The 16,685-nt window shown below is 40.7% G+C and overlaps 1 protein-coding gene across 4 annotated transcripts in view; it reads left to right on the forward strand.

The window, feature by feature from the left end:
• PSPC1 (paraspeckle component 1) overlaps positions 1–16,685 on the forward strand; it is a 92,196-nt gene that overhangs the window by 12,901 nt on the left and 62,610 nt on the right. For all 4 annotated transcript variants that reach the window (XM_018554718.1, XM_018554720.1, XM_018554717.1 and 1 more), the window contains exons 4-6: positions 2,982–3,178; positions 3,311–3,395; positions 8,244–8,346. In XM_018554718.1, coding sequence (XP_018410220.1) covers positions 2,982–3,178; positions 3,311–3,395; positions 8,244–8,346 — 385 coding nt within the window. The remainder of the gene's footprint in view (positions 1–2,981; positions 3,179–3,310; positions 3,396–8,243; positions 8,347–16,685) is intronic.

The raw sequence follows: 16,685 nt of genomic DNA on the forward strand, positions 1-16,685 counted from the left end.
TTTTGAGGCTTTCCCTCCTTATGGAGGGTGTCAATGATGGTTTTCTGCACAACTGTCAGGTCAGCAGTCTTTCCCATGATTGTGATTCCTACTGAACCAGACTGAGAGACAATTTAAAGACTCGGGAACCCTTTGCAGGTGTTATGGCTTAATGAGCTGATTAGAGTGTGACACTTTGAGCCTAGAATATTGCACCTTTTCACAATATTCTCATTTACTGAGATTGTGGATTTGGGGTTTTCATGAGCTGTAAGCCATAATCATCACAATTATGACAAATCACGGCTTGAACTCTCTTGCTTTGCATGTAATGAGTCTATCTCCTATATTAGTTTCACCTTTTAAGCTGCATTAGTGAAATAAATGAACTTTTGCACGACATTCTAATTATTAGAGTTTCACCTGTATGTATAAATGTGGAGTTCAGCTTTAATGTTTCGGTTTTTTTTTTTTTGCCTGAACAAGGAATCTTTGTATATTCTTTATGAGAACTGACCAACTTATTTTTCTATGCTTTGATTTATCACAGTTATTAATGTACTGCCAAAATGTTTTGCTGTAGGACTATGCAATAAAACTGGGTTGAGAGAGGTAACTTTTTATATTGAACATTTACAAATCTCCGTGACCCCGCACCTCTGACAAGGCCATTGCTGATGTGGAGGTTTAGCCAACAGATTAGCGGCTTATGTACACTACTAAAATGGAACATGCTTCTATTTCCATTCTGTATCCACTAAAGCAAGGCTTAAAACTTCAAGTCTAGACCTACTAGCCAGGCAAAAACCTTATTCTCCACCAGTTGTCCCACCATACCTTGCCCAGGCCCGCCTCCAACCCCACCCCAGGCCTGTCCCCCAACCACGCCCCCTTAAAGCTTATGAAATTAAATTTTTCTTTAGAATAAAGAGTCCAAAATATAAAAAACAGCAATTATAACATAGCTTTAGCTTTATATTATGTTAACAGGGTGCAGATAAGATACCACAGTCAAAACTGGGAGGGCACTGATAATTTTCACAACTACCGTATGAGGATGTGTGTATGGGCAGCGTGCGACCGCTTCTACTGTAAGGTCGTACGACTTTTGTCTTCCAAGCACGCTGGAAAACCTGCCGAAAATCGTATGATTTTTGGCGGGTTGGTGGCGTGGTTGGAAAACGAATGCTGCACGGGCCGGTGTGCCCACTCAGCACTGCAATCATCGGAAGCCCTCCCCTCAGCGGGTAGGGCTTGCGATTATCGCAAGTACGATATGCCCGTCCAAGATAGGCAGATCGTACGAGATTTTAATGACCTTACAACCATCGCACAACGAAAGTCGTGCAATGGTTGTAAGGTGTATGGCCAGCTTAAAGCACAATAATACACTGCTCAACAACGTTACACTAATACACTCCCCCCTTATTAACCCCACACACACAACAAATAATATCCCCCCCACCCTTATTAACCCCCAACACAAAATTATAAAACACTCAACCCCTTCCCCGAGCACCCTCACCTGTTCACGTCTTTGCAGGGAGGAGGCTGTGAGCAGGATCGATCCCTGGTTTATCTGTGAGTGATTAGTGAGGTCTGCAGCAGCCCTCACTATCACACCCAGATAGCCAGGCATCGATGCTGCTCACAGACATTCTTTCCTTCGCAGGAGCTCAGAACTGTCAGAGCTCCAGCCGAAGGAAGCCGGAACTGACAGGAGCTATTCTGCAGTCTGCATCTGACACAGATGCAGACCGTGGAGCTTCTCCCGCAAGTCAGGTTCGCGGTCTGCGACCGTGTGCCTGACATGTCAGCTGGCTGTGGGCCCGAATTTCCACTCGCCCTCACCTTATTTTTACTCGCAAAATGCTAGCAGGCGAGTGGAAATTTTAAGCCCTGCACTAAAGGTTTACAATGGAAATGTTAATACACGCCTGTAGTTTTTGTATCACCTGCTCTTTAGTGGAACCTCCATATTCCTTACCCAGAAATGGGGGAAAAAACAAAATATGGACACGAGTGTTAGGATTTTTTTCTTTACTAATGTATTGAACCCACTGAACTGCCGTTTTTTGTTTGAGGTCCCCTACTTGTTTGACGTGTACTGTAGTATAATCAATCTCTGTGTTTGTGTGGATAGATGGATAGATATTCCTCCTGAATAGCTTGACTACACAATCAAAATGTGGTCTTGTCAATTTGGATTCTTGCTCATTTCTAGGGCTGCAGCTAATGATTATTTTCAAAATCAATTAGTTAGCCGATTATTAAGTTAGATAAATCGGATTTTAAAAAAAAAAGGCTCCTGTGTGATGTGCAATATAGTACATTATACAGCGTCGCAATGCAGAATACCAGCAGCTATAGAGGAATACAACAATGCCAGCAATAGTACATTATGCTATAATAAAGAGGTGCACCGAAATGGAAATTTTAAAAACGAAACCGAAATTTAAAAAAATTAGGCCGATACCGAAAATGTTTTTTATTTTTTTTTCAATGTTTTATTTTTTATAAACTTAATTTTTAGAATTCTGCTGTTTTGCTGATACTCGCTCCATGGCTCCGAGCGCCAACAATCATCCCACGTTCAAAGACTGTTAAATCGCGTTGTTTACCCATATCTTCAGGAAAAAATCACTTCTACTGTCATGGTAAACAACCGGCTTCCCTATTTATAATGGTCTGGCCCTCTAGCAACTTCAGCGTGAAATTATAGCTAATTGTGCCTACAAACGTCAGGTGGTCATAATAAACTGGCCACTCAGTGTGTATCTGGTATGCTGCATTGTGCCGCTGTATTATACAATACAAAATACCATACCACTTTGACAATGTTTTCCATCGTCGATTTCAATCGACTTAATCGAATAATTGTTGCAGCTCTACTTATTTCCCCTACTTGCACCTGCAGATGCAAAATATGCTATATAGGATATATTGTGTAGAGTTTTTTAATGCCATTTGCCCAACTATAATTTAATTTGTTTAATTTTTAGAGAAAGAGAGGAACCCCCAAGGTTTGCTCAGCCTGGAACATTTGAATTTGAATATGCATCCAGATGGAAAGCTTTGTATGAAATGGAAAAGCAGCAAAGAGAGCAGGTGGACAGAAATATCAGGGAAGCTAAAGAAAAACTAGAGGCTGAGATGGAAGCTGCTCGTCATGAACATCAACTTATGCTCATGAGGCAAGGTGAGAACAACATCCTTGCTGATATAGATGTGATTACTGTGTGGCAGCTGCATAATTTATGTATAAAGAGTCGCAAAATGCTTTTTTTCTTTTCTTTTAATAGCAAAAACTTTTTTTTTGCCCTCCTCTTAGATCTTATGCGGCGCCAAGAAGAGCTTAGGCGGCTAGAGGACCTGAGAAATCAGGAGCTTCAAAAGCGGAAGCAGTTTCATATGAGGTAATCTATTTAGCATATATAAACGAACAGGGGAGAAGGAGTTTCGCAATAAGTAACAAGTATATAAACTATATGAATTCAGCTCCTGGGTTTCAAAACATATAATCAAAACAACACTATCCCCTTAGCAAAAGAATCCCACATTAGGAGCTGTCAGCTGAACAAGTAACTCAATGAGTATATAATGTATCAAAAATAGTATTTTTAATTAACATAGAAGTAGTACAAATCATAAATCACCTAATACACAACATTTAAAATCTTTAAAAGGCTTCCCTTGAATAGCCCAAGTATTGGACAGGACAGTCGGGGTTAATTAACCACCAAACTAACAGGCAGTCACTAAAGTAGATGTGCTATATGGAAATGGCAGATACAATTGTATCAAAACACAGCAGGGTTACTCACTTCATATGTGGCCACAGAGTGAGAGTCCATCTGAGATTCCGTGTTGGATGTAAATAGGATGTTTTAATGGAGCATGTCCATATAATGATTTGCAATCCCAGAAGTTGTTTTCATTGTGCATTTAAAGATCGCATGGTTTCTTTTATTTCTCGTCCGGATTAACGTCAACCGACCGGGGTGGGAATATTTCTCCACATTTGGAATGACCCGAGGGTTTCCCTTGGGATTGCGGCCACACGGTAAGGCAGGGATAGATGAAGTTCCAGAGGCAGTGTGCTGGATCTGAAGTCCGGCTGCTAACTGATGGTCAAAGTAAATAAGCTGCACTCTATCCAGGTTCAGAATCAGTGGACTGTGCTGCTGCTGCTACGGTATGTAGATCAGCTCCGCTCACTTTAGTCGGTGTACTGAAAGTTCGCCACCCGACCAAACACAGGCAGTGAGTCCAAGGTATCCAGGGAAGTCAGCAACACGCTGTCCCTAACGCGGCTTTTCCCCCCAGCAAGTGGGGCTTCCTCAGAGGGGCGTGTAGCAATCATCCTGTATAGGTGATTTATATAGCTCCTTGATGAGAGCTTGATAACGTTCAGTTTTCTCTTTAACAAGATGACTGAGCCGCTGTTCAATGCTGGCTCTTCAAACGATAAAGGTACAGGAAAAAACCTGTACCTATTTCCCAGGTCTTTCTTCAATAGTTACATTTGTCAAATATCGAGGGGTTTTACCCCAACCAATATATAAGTAATGATAAATTTGTATTAGTTCTCACAGAATTCACTGATGCACTGTTCTGAGAGCTAAATGTAATTACAAACATGCGGAAAACTACATTTGTAAAGGGGCACTCCAGCTAAAAGACATCCCAATGACGGTACAAACATTATACTCAATACTGTTCTAACTGAGTTTGTTGGTGCATTGCTCAAAGAACAGAATGCAATAACGAACATGCAAAAAACGCATTTGTGAGTGTGCGTTTTGGCTGGAAAAAATCGGTACAAATCGGCACAAATAATAATCAACATAACGAACATGCAAAAAACGCATTTATAAAGGTGCGTTTTAGCTAGAAAAAGTTGGTACAAAATCGACACAAATAATAATCAACATAATTACATAATCTGAAACAATGTAGGAACCCCTGATATCCTCTACATAATTTAAGATGGGTGTTTAAACCATTATCAAGTTAATCAAGTTATGACTGTAACTAAAGTTCAGATCCTGGCATTCATAGATCCATAATTTTAAGAAGAAGCATCATGTTTGACGAGTGGTCAGGTCAAAGGTAGCAGCTAAAATTAATCATGTCATTTAAACCAGGTGCTTCATGGGATTCTGTCTGGTGAATCCACCTACATTCTTTTTGTAAGAGGTGTTTATCCCAGTCTCCCCCCCGCCTGTGTTTATGGACTGTCCAGTACAAAGAAGCAGAGTTTGTCAGTTTGTCCTTTATGTGTGTTAACAAAATGTCTTACAATGGGTGATCTCGAATACAGGATCGCAAATTGCGGTCCTGTATTTGCATGTAACAGCTTCATTCTTTCATTACTGAAAGGAAGAAGCTTTTACAAAAAGCTTAATTATTTCATTAATGAATGCCTCAATACTGAGGCATTCATTAATGCCTGGTAACTGCTGAGAATCAGCTGTTACCAGCATTACAATGCCGGATATAACTCGTCACGTACAGTGTACGTGGCCAGTCATATAGGCACAAAGTGCCGGGACGTACACTGTACGTCTCCCGTCACGAAGGGGTTAAAGAGGGACAACAACGGTAGGTGATGGTGGGTTTTTTACAAAGGAACTTTAAAATTCTAGAGTCTTTAGAGTCAGACAATGCCAGTGTTTGCCCAGTATTTTAGATATTTCACTATGTTGGTCTTACTAGAGGATCTTCTTTTTTATTATGTTTAGTTCATTCTTATTATGTTTGGGTCCATTTTTAGCCCTCTGATACGATTTTTGTAAGAATTTTATTGGAGTAACCCCCTCGCCCGTAACCTCATTCTCAAGTTCTGAGCCTCCCTTTCAAAATCACTATCAGAAGTACAGTTTCTCCTGACCCTCAGGTACTGGCCATACGGGATGCTATTTTTCAAACAATGGGGGTGGGCACTGGTAGCCTCAAGAATGGCATTGCCAGCTGTGTCCTTTCTGTACAGGCTAGTGTACAGGACCCCTCCATTGTCCTTACACACCAGAATGTCCAGAAAGGGCAATTTGTTCTGATCTGCCGTCATGGTAAATTTCGAATTGCAAATATTAAAATTTAGAACATCTACAAAGTCCCTCAATAGATCATCTCCCCCAGTCCACAACATCAGGATGTCATCTATGTACCTGTGCCATGATAAGACATGGCACAGGTACATAGATAAGTCCTCCCTGGCCCATAGTTCTTGCTCCCATCCACCCAAATATAAGTTGGCATAAGAGGGTGCACAGTTGGTTCCCATAGCAGTACCTTGTTTCTGCAAATAATAATGGTTGTTAAAAAGAAAAGCGTTGTGGGTTAGAACAAATTCCAATAGTTGCAACAAAAAAGCGTTATGTGCATTTTCTGTAATCCCCAAAGTGGCGAGAAATGTTTTCAGTCATTTTCAATCCCTTGGAATGTGGGATCGACGAGTACAAGGCCTCGACATCTAGGCCCACCAAAAGGGTCCCCGGAGGTGCTTCTAAATCGTGGATAAGAGAGATTAGATGCAGGGTATCTCTAACATATGAGGCCAGGGACTGGACGTGTAGTTTTAGGAAATGATCTATATAAGAGCTTACATTTTCTGTTAGTGACCCGCAGCCGGAGGCAATAGGTCTCCCTGGGGGCTTTAATAACGACTTATGGATTTTTGGCAGGGCGTATAGAACTTGAGTTCTAGGGAAGGGGACTCTGAGGAAATCCAAAGTGCCCTTATCAATGAGATTTGAGTCAAAGGCCTCTTCCAGTATCCTCTCAAGGTCTGTTTGAAAAGATTCTATTAATGTAGCTTGTATAGGTTGATACCAAGCTGTATTATCTAAAATCTTCATAACCATCTCCATATAGTATTCGTTGGTCATGATGACCACATTTCCGCCCTTGTCTGCTGACTTGATCACTATATTTTTATTATTTTTCAGAGCTGTTCTGTCTGAGGGAGTGAGTTTATCCTCCTTAATCTTGGTGGGCAGAGCCACCATAATTTCATCACTCACTCTTTTCACAAAATTCCAGATGTTGAAGTTCTGAGACAGGGGCGGAAAGGTTTTAGATTTACGTTTAAAGGACCGTTTGACAGAAGTGACCTCTTCCTCAAACTCCTCCTCTGAAACATGTCCCTCCTCCCAAAGTTCCTGTAGATCCCTGAGTGCTCTGTAGTCCCTTCTGGAGAAATCTTTCCAATCTTTGAGCATGCCTCCCAGTGGTAGGTTTTCTTTATCATGTGTCTGCTTTAATAAAAGTCTACGTGCAAAGAGATTAACATCCTTAATAATTTCAAACCTATCCGGTGGTGCTTCCGGACAAAAGGTTCATCCTTTTGGAAATCAAATTCAATTGTGCTTCAGTGAACGTATATGGGCTCAGATTGATGACCTGCAGGTTATTTGTTAAGGACTTTTGAGAAGATATTGGTCTAGGATAGTCCTTTTTGTATTTGCTATATTTGGTGGGGTTCCCTGTCGTGGTTTTTCTTTTCTTTCTCCTAAACGGGACATCCCCTCCTTTTGGAATTGGCGGGGGTCCCATCTCTCCTAAAAAAAGGTTCTTCCTGTCTGGCTTTATGTTGTTGCATCCCTTTGTTCCTGGTGTCTGCATCAGGGTTATCACAATTCTGTATATGTCTCCCCTGCCGAGCTTTTGGATCTCTCCAAACTGCTCCACCTCTATATGTCCTTTTCTGCGAGCATGTGTTATATTTCCACTGGCGGGGTAGTGTGGTCTCATCAGAGGAAGACGGACATGATTCCGTTCCCTCTGATTGAGTGTTCCCACCATCCCCCCTGCGGTTTTTATAAGGGTCCTCTTTGTTTGGGGTTTTATTTCTATTCCAGTTTTTGTTTGGGGTTTTATTTCTATTCCATTTTTTATTTTGTCCCTATCTATAGGCCAGACCTAATGCATAGGCATTCCTATCCCTTTCAAATTTAGAATCCTTAACATTGACCAAGTCCCTGTTATAGGATTCCACCTGTGTGTTTAATTCGGTAACAACACTCTCAAAATCCACATTGTGTCTGAAAGCTTCAAAATCAGTGCCCACAACCTTCAGATGTTTATCAGCCATTTTTAATTCCCCAGTATAATACTCAATTAGCATTGTTAACATGTTGCGGCTACAAATATTGAAGTTGTATTCCCACTGTTTCTTGAAGTCTATTTAGCAATTGGCAAATATAAACTAACTTCTGTGTATAGACAAAAAAAAAATCCAGTAACTGAACTTATAATTTTAGGCATGAAGAGGAGCAGAGACGGCGTGAAGAAGAGATGATTCGTCAGCGGGAGCAGGAGGATCTTAGACGACAGGAAGGTTTTAAGGCAGCTTACATGGACACTGTAAGTAACAGGATTTTGTCCATCAGTTATTAAGAAATGTTTTAGGTCTAGTTTTGGCCACCTCTAAAATGGTGGTCAAATGTTTTGCAACGTATTTTGCTATTTTTTTGTTGTTGTCACTGTGATAGTATTTTAAAGCCAAGTGTGCACTCTTTTATAGAAAAAAATTGTTCTTCTGGTTTAGGATTACAGACAGCAGATTAGAGCATTTAAAACCGTCTAATAATACAACAACCAAGAATATTACATTAGAACACTGCAGTATAAACACTTCACCTTTGCAGATCAGGGGTCAGAATTTGTAATACGTGTCAGGCCAGTGTATTCATGTTCTTAGCTACAGTAATATGAAAACAGTCCCCTTATAAACTGCCAAGAACTGACTCCCAAGACAGTTTAAAGCCAAAATGAAGAAAATATTATGACAATACCAGCTGCTTGTGGATGCAAGGAAGGTGGGGGCAGAGAAAGACGTCAGAGACAGAGCAGAAATTGATAAAATGCGAGGCAAGTGTGGTACTGGCCCAAGCCACAAAAGAACAGAATTTTATGGAGCGAAGAGTGTCCAGTCTAATTTTCCTTGATGTATGTATCTTATGCTCATGAATTTCTTATAAAAATTATTGTAGATATATTTTGCATTGGTATTATTAATACTTTTACAACTTTGAGTGGAAAAATTAGATTTTTAAAGGAGATCTACCTATGGTCAGTTTGGTTGCCTTCTTTACCTTTAGTGAAGATGTCCTTGAAATCCCACTCGGCCTGAGCACACAAAAAGCCCCAGTCACAGCAAGGTCCTACTGCCGATGCCCCCCATTGCTCACCATCTTCATTCCTGTGGCTGGGCCAAACTGCTTTTCATAACTGCAGTTGCATTGACTATGATTAGATGTGACCGGGACATCTTTAAAAAATAGTCTGTGCTTGTTACTGGAAAAAATGGACCTTATATTAAATTGAATCTTGAAGGTCCTTTGGTTGGGATATGTTTTAAATATGGTAGTAATCTCTGCCCAAAAAGTGTTTCTTTTTTAGCGATTTAAGGATATATTTAGCTATGTTGGCTGCGATTGTGAAGTGGTCTGCTCAGCAAAAAATCTTTTTATTTTTCAGTGTTATTTAACTGGTGTTTTGTATCTTATTGTGTTATATGTCCATTTTAATATGATAAGGGATGCAATCAAATGTTATCTAATTTTAATTTCTAAGTTTGCACTCTTATGTAGTACAGGTGGACTTTTACCCCTCCCTTTGACTAAAAATTAGGGATGCACAGATACTTTTCGAGTACCAGTGCAGATACTTGGCATTTTCATGAGAACTACAAGGGTTGCAGCTGAGACCTGGCTCTGGTGCTCCACCACTGTCCTGAAATCATTAGTCTGTATTGGTTTAGAAAAACTGTCACATGACAATAAACAAAAATGTTTCAGTACTTGTAAGTACTCGGCAAGTACCAGTACTCGTACTCGCAAAACTGGTATCTGTGCATCCCTTTATATTTATAAAAACAAAATCGTACATTAAAACAGAGATGTACAAATCTCAGGAGCTCCGTGTGCTCCTTACAAATGACAGCTGCCTCCTAATTTTTGAATTTGTCTCTAGTCTAGTCTTGGAGCTCAAAAGTATCGGTACATGTACTTGTACCGAGTACTGTACTTGGTATCTGTGCAACCCTACTAAAAATCACATCAGTATGCAGCTCTGCTTGCTGATATGAAATAACATTAATTAGCTAAACAAACATATTTTTATTTTACTTAAAATTTCTTTTTATTGCACTTCCTGGTCCACTTTGGCACAAATTATGTAATCTTGCCAAGCATTCCATTCTGGGAAGGTTACATCAGCAGAGCATTGCTGGGGAATCTCATCTCATGGCATTTTCCTCCCCTGAGATGTGCATGGTCACACGTCCTAGTCACATGTGCTAGAGTTCCAGGAAGTAAAGGCATATTTAGCATCCTGCCCTTAGTTAAAATGACCACTAAGAAAAGACTGGGGAAAAGAAGAAAAAGGTATGCAAAAAATCTAATTATCTAGAAGTATATGTTTGTAGATTGTCATTACTAAACATTTCTAAAGGTGTCTTTGTTGTTATTTTGAAGATATGGGTAAAGTTCCTCTTTAGGGAAAATTGCCAAGATAAGAATATATCTTCAAGATATGAACCCTGTGACTAAAACATGAGAAATTCTGTTCTTTGCATCACTGGTGTTTGATCACGGTTACCTTGGAGGAGGATATATCCTGGGTCAGTTTGTGTTAAGGTCCAACTCCAGCTAAAATGTGTTTTTGTTTTTTTTACAAACTTGTATAGGGAAATGGTCTGCCTGCTTTTTACTGTGGTCTGTTATTCCATCACAGATATTTTCCCTTTTTTCTTGGACAGGAAGTGATGGGAGATCACACTAGTTGGGGACAAAAGGGTCAATTCACAAAGCTTTTTTTTTTTGCTAGTATATTGTTGCTGTGTAAAGGTAGACGATTAACAAAACTCCAGGATGCTTGTTATGCTTGAAATGCAATTCACAAAAAGAAAAGGTCCTTTAACTGCTCGTTATTGAGGTGTACATTTTTCACCTCGGGTGTGGTGACAAATTTTTGCCTTATCTAATGCTTGTTGCACTGTAATAAAGTGAGATAAATAGAAGTGTAATTTTCTTTTTTTTTTTCATTTTGTAATTTCTACACTTTTTTGTTTTTGTTCTACAAATTGGGATGATTTTTACAGTTAAAGGTTGTCAATTTTCACCTGACATATTAAATCTAATGTCTACAGAAACCCATCAATGGAGTTTTAGTGCAGGTGGATTTTTCCATGCTGCAAATTTAATATCAAAACAGATTTTTGATGGTCGGGGAGAATCGCTTGTCCTGCCTACACTGTCTACTTAATGACTAATATAGATTTAAATCGAACTATTATGTCATATATTCATTCCATTCTAAAAAAATATTGCTATTTCATTAACTATCACTTTTCTCCTAAATTTAGGAGTAAGCAGGTGGCAAAGATATTCCTGATATGTGGAATCCTTGTGTGGTGTAAAAAAGTAATCTAAAAACATGCACTCCACCCCTTCTACTACCAAAATGTACTGCAAAAGTGTTCAAATAAAATCCCAAACATTATTTTATCACAATAATAGAGGAAAAAAGGCTTATGTAAAAATACCAGCCTAACCTACGTCACACGTTAAACTGAGTATGCAATCATTTTAGCTTTTGTGAATTGCATGTTTTATCAAGCAAGTGTTAAATCCAAGTGGTAAAATATCAGATAACATAACTTTAACTCTCATAATACTGAGCTTTTGTGAATCGCTCCTAATGACTGTAGTCAGGTTATTATCTGGCTTTCTCTTCTGTTAAGCTGGCCATACACTGTTTTTATTTCATTTTTTTCATTCAACCCGTGGGCTGAACAAAAAAAAATTAGACAGATTCCCCCATCAAAGCTTATGAGCGTTGATTGGGGAATTCTCTGCTGTTGCTTTTGCATTCCGACAGCGGCACCCACTGCAAATTTCAGCTGGTTCCTGAAGAGCTGACTGTATGGCCAGCTTTAACTGCGCCCTCTTATTTCTTATCCTGCTGTCACAGGGCGGCAATGAACACTTAACATAAATATTTAGTCTCTCCATGTCTAAAACACCCAAATTGTCGGGAGTTTGGCCTTAAGCTTCATTTCAGGGTTGTACTTGTTTATAGTTTTATCATATAGGAAGCCCCCACCTTTCCCCAGGGTGCTGGCCACTAGGTGAAATACTTGCCTTACACCCCGATACAGCAGTCTTCACAGTGTGGACCCGCATTTAGCTGCAAAACCTTTCCCCTGACCATGGCTTGTGAGAGCCATACTCTTGGGTGACCACTTGAGGATGCCATAATTGCAGCTTTCTCATATGGATGAGTAATGATGCAATGTGCACGTGCAGTGTGAACTGGGTTTGAGTGATTGCTGCATTAGGACGGAAAAGTATTTTCCCCTGGTGTGCAGCACATGGGGAAGGGAAGTTTGTTGTTGGGAGCTTATAAGAAAATTGTACAAGGTTACAGTTTTACTTTGATTGCTATTGTCATTTTTATTTTATACATTGTGTGATAATTTCAGTGATTATGTAACTGAAATGGTTTGCAAAATGGCAACCATACAGAAGGCTTTGATGAGAAGATTCGGCTACCGTTTTGGTGATAATAATTGTGTGGTTTAATAAACTGAAATAGTTTTTTGTTGGAATAATTCTTATGTATGTATATTGACTTTGCAATTTCCTGTGTATGTTGAATGAAATTCAGGACTAATGCGGTATATTCCTTTTAAGAGGTATCTTGGTGTTTCATGTATCTTCATTTATGAACAATATTTAAAAAGTAGGCTCTATCATCCGCCAGCACCATGGAAGTGAATGACACTAATCCAGGCAGGTTGAGATCCATTCAGAAAAGGACAGACGTTTGCCATGGTCCAAGCCTTTCCACCTCCTGCCTTGCTGCCACAATGGCAGCTCCTAATGTGATTGTGGAACTCTGATGTGACAGTTAGGGGTTCTAAAATCCACTTCATAGACTGGAGTGCCTTAAGATTTTGCATACTTTTAAAGGGATTCCATTCCTGAAAAGGAACACTGTTCTGTAATATCAAAACTTCCATCACAAGCTCTAGAAGGATTCCTTAACTATGTGTATTGTATGCTCTTACTAGACATTGTAATGTAAATTTTACAAAACAAAATACTTTTTGGCAGGTTGTGTTTAAAGGGCAACTCCAGCCAAAACTTGAACCTCTGTCAGGTTCATTGTTTTGTGTTTTATTGGGGCCCTCAGTATTAGTCCTGGTGATCTGTCTCTGGGACAGACAGTGAGTTAAAAAATGTCCCTATTTTGGACACTGCAACATAGGCTCTATCCATTCCTTCTTATTAATGCAGTAAAAAATACAGTTCTTGCCATCGGTGTTGCCAATGGAGAAAAGTCTTTGTCTTTCTGTTTTGGTGTCCATGAAGGCAATAAGGACAAATCTTACCATTTATGAATTTAAAAAAAAAAAATTGGTTGGATGTTCAAATTTTGCCATTCTGTGCACAAAGTGAAAAACCTGTGCTGTCTGGTGATACTTAAAATCATGCAAATCCTGCATTGTCCTTTTCTCACCTGCCCCTCTTCCACTACACTTCCCGTCTCATATACAGGAGCTGACTGTCTCTTCGTTTGCACAGCTGCCCCCTAATGATGCTCCCTTAAAGGAGAACTATGGGCTAAGTGAATTACACTCATCCCCATAGTAAGAGTTGACGTGTGACATTGAAACTTTCACACGTTGGCTCTATTGATCAGGAAGTGAGCAAAAACATAGTGCCGATCGTCTCGCTGCCGAGAACAGTGACTGTCAGTCACTGCTCCCTGCAGGTATTCCCCGCTCAGTTTCTCCAGCGCTTACTGGAGGGGACAGGCAGAGCCAGCTGTCAATCGGCCAGCTGGGTGGATCGCGACAGTATTGTCGGCAACCTTCCTAGCTGTGGCGCTCTCGGCATATAGCGGGCATGGGTTTTCGGGTCACGGGAGGACACCGTATGTCTTCCGTGACCCTGAGGAGAACTAGGGAAAACCACATGGTTCTCCTTTTAATCCTTTACATGTGCAGACATGCCACCGGTCCTGCATGTCACTGAAACAATGTGATACTTTGGTCCACAGCCTACTGGGATGTGTGATGCATACAATCAGTTGCAATTAACAAATCAAACAAAAGCAATCAAAATAGGTCAACACAATAAATGTTTTAAGTAGTTTCACCAAATTCAATTGAAAATGCAACTTTTAAGGACTTCTGCAGTCTCAAAATTATTAAACTCCTTCATGGCATCCATCTTTAGTACTTAGTAGAGCACCCTTTTGCTAGTATGACCTGCTGCAAGTGAAGTGTATAGCCAGGCATCAGCTTCTGGCAGCGTTACTAAGGAATCTTAGCCTATTCCACATGAACAGTGGCCTCCAGTGTTGAGTCCCAAAAAAAGAAAAAAATCAATTGTGAAAAAACAATGTTATAGGGAGCAGGGAAGTGCTAGTTTGGTTTATGAGTGAACGTGGGATTTAATGGCTTTTCATTTATTTGTAATGTTAACAATATTGTTTGTTGATGTGGTAGTTATATACACTATATTGGCAAAAATATTGGGAGGCCTGCCTTTACACACAATCTGAAGGCCACACAGTTTGGAGGTCTGTAGCTATTGACTCTGCAGACGGCAACTTCCGTGCGCTTCAGCATGCGCTGACCCCACTCTGTCATTTCACCCCAAACTCACTCATCCATGTGTTTGTGGACCTTGCTTTGTGTACAGGTGCGCAATGTGCAAATAATCGCATGCTGCTAACGTGCAAAAATAGTGCCGCCTTGGGGTTTACATACACTTTTAACAGAAAGTGATGTGAATAAATAGTTTTCCACCTTTTTCAAACAAGATGCATATCCTAACTCCTCTCTTCCTACTTCACAATTTCTTCCTCCTGACTCCTAAGAGCCTTCCAGCACACCCACTGTAGGAAAGGGTCACTTGGGAGATTCTGTGTTTGCCTATATCAGTAAGAACTGAACTTGGAGCAGCTGCCCCAGCAAGAATTTGACAAGCCTAATGTCAAAGAGTAAGTAAGTGGTTTCTTTATATAGTCACAGGGAGCAATAGAAGAGCAAATATTACTTGCTATAGGACCAAATAAATGAAAAAAGAAATGCTGGGACATACACTAGAGTGAAATTGGTCATACCTATACAAATTCTGTAAGACTAGTTTCAGATTTTAAAGAACTCCAGCAAATATTTTTTATGACTCCTTGCAGTGGTGCTACTGCTGCACTGCACTGCAAGGCTTAACTGCTTTCTATCTAGGTTAAAAATAAAATTATACTCGCCCGAAGCTCCGAGACAGCTTCTTTTTAGACTGGTCCTTCCAACGTCTCTCTTCCTCGTCTGCTGCAGTCTAAGGTCCTAAAAACCGTCAACATCTATATACAGTGTGTAGACGTGAGGAAGATTTCAATGCTGCAGGAAGGGGGAGATGGGCTGGAGGGAGCGCCACGATTGCTGGCCGGCTTGGAGTTTAGGGTGAGTACATCTTTTTTAGATCCTAGACAAAAATGAGCACTTAATGCTTGCAGTGCGGGGGTAGCCCGACTGCAGGTGTTAATTTAAAAAAAATTCCTGAAGTTCTTTAATTTCTATTAAGCATCCAGCTTGTTTTTATTAGTATTATATAAAAAGTTGTAGTAAAATTTAAGGCAGAGTGTTCTCAATCTTCATGTTCATAAAGTGCACTCGGACATCATGACATACACATAGTTGCACCTTATATCTGCTCTGTTCTAGTGTGCTCCTATAACCCCTGAAAATCAGGTAGCACCATAATTCATGTCTGGACAATTCCCGGCCACCAATATGATTAAAACAACTCGCTGGCAACTGGGTCTGCAGTGCCACTATGTTACTTTGTAACCAGCCTGTGCTTTTCATTAATTTCCACATAAGGGGGCTTACAAGCCCCCTTATGTGATGGCACATTGGAGGTGACAGGTTCTCTTTAAGGTGACATTAGGAGTCTTTTAGACCCCTGGTGTCACCTTTCCACTTCACTGGATTCAGCTGCTGAGGCAGAGTGCTGAATAGTTGCCAACTACTCATCGATTCTAATCGATTAGTTGTTGCAGCTCTAACAGAGGCCCTCCTGTTCATTCATAAATCAAGGCGATATTAAACAGATATGACCACAGTCATGAATGAACAGGAAGTGATGTAGAGCACTTTCTGTTCAAAATTGGGGACACAGTATCTGAATATGATCCCAGTTATTTACAAACATCGTACTGATCGCTGTGGGGATTGAATATTACAGGGGTGATCAGCAAATATGATCAGTGCAGGAAGGAGAGCTGCTGATAGTCCTGCAGCTCTCTTCCCCACACTGCCTGCTCGGCCTCCTGACAGCTTTCTCCTCCCTTCGCTGGCAGGAGGATCAGCTCTGTCCTCTCCGATCCCCTCTGCCGATACAGGTGGGGGAGAACAGCGCAGATCAATGGGGACACAGACTACAGCACGAAGCAGGCTCCCAGTGGTGGGTGGAGAAAGCTGCAGAGCTGAAGCGGCAGGGGTTTGGGGAGGTTTGGTGGATCTCTCCTCACTGCTGGGCACTGGCTGCAGGGGGCCGTGTCCCCCTCCGATCCCTCTGGGGATCGGAGGGGATACAGAGCAGATGGGAGACCAGCTCCCAGCATGGAGGAGAAAACTAGGGGACCCAGACCAAATAATCGATAGAGTAGTTGGTTGCAGCCCTAGT

The sequence above is a fragment of the Nanorana parkeri genome, unplaced genomic scaffold (assembly GCF_000935625.1).
Source record: "Nanorana parkeri isolate BGI_ZX_2015 unplaced genomic scaffold, ASM93562v1 scaffold169, whole genome shotgun sequence".
NCBI classification, from domain to species: Eukaryota; Metazoa; Chordata; class Amphibia; order Anura; family Dicroglossidae; genus Nanorana; species Nanorana parkeri.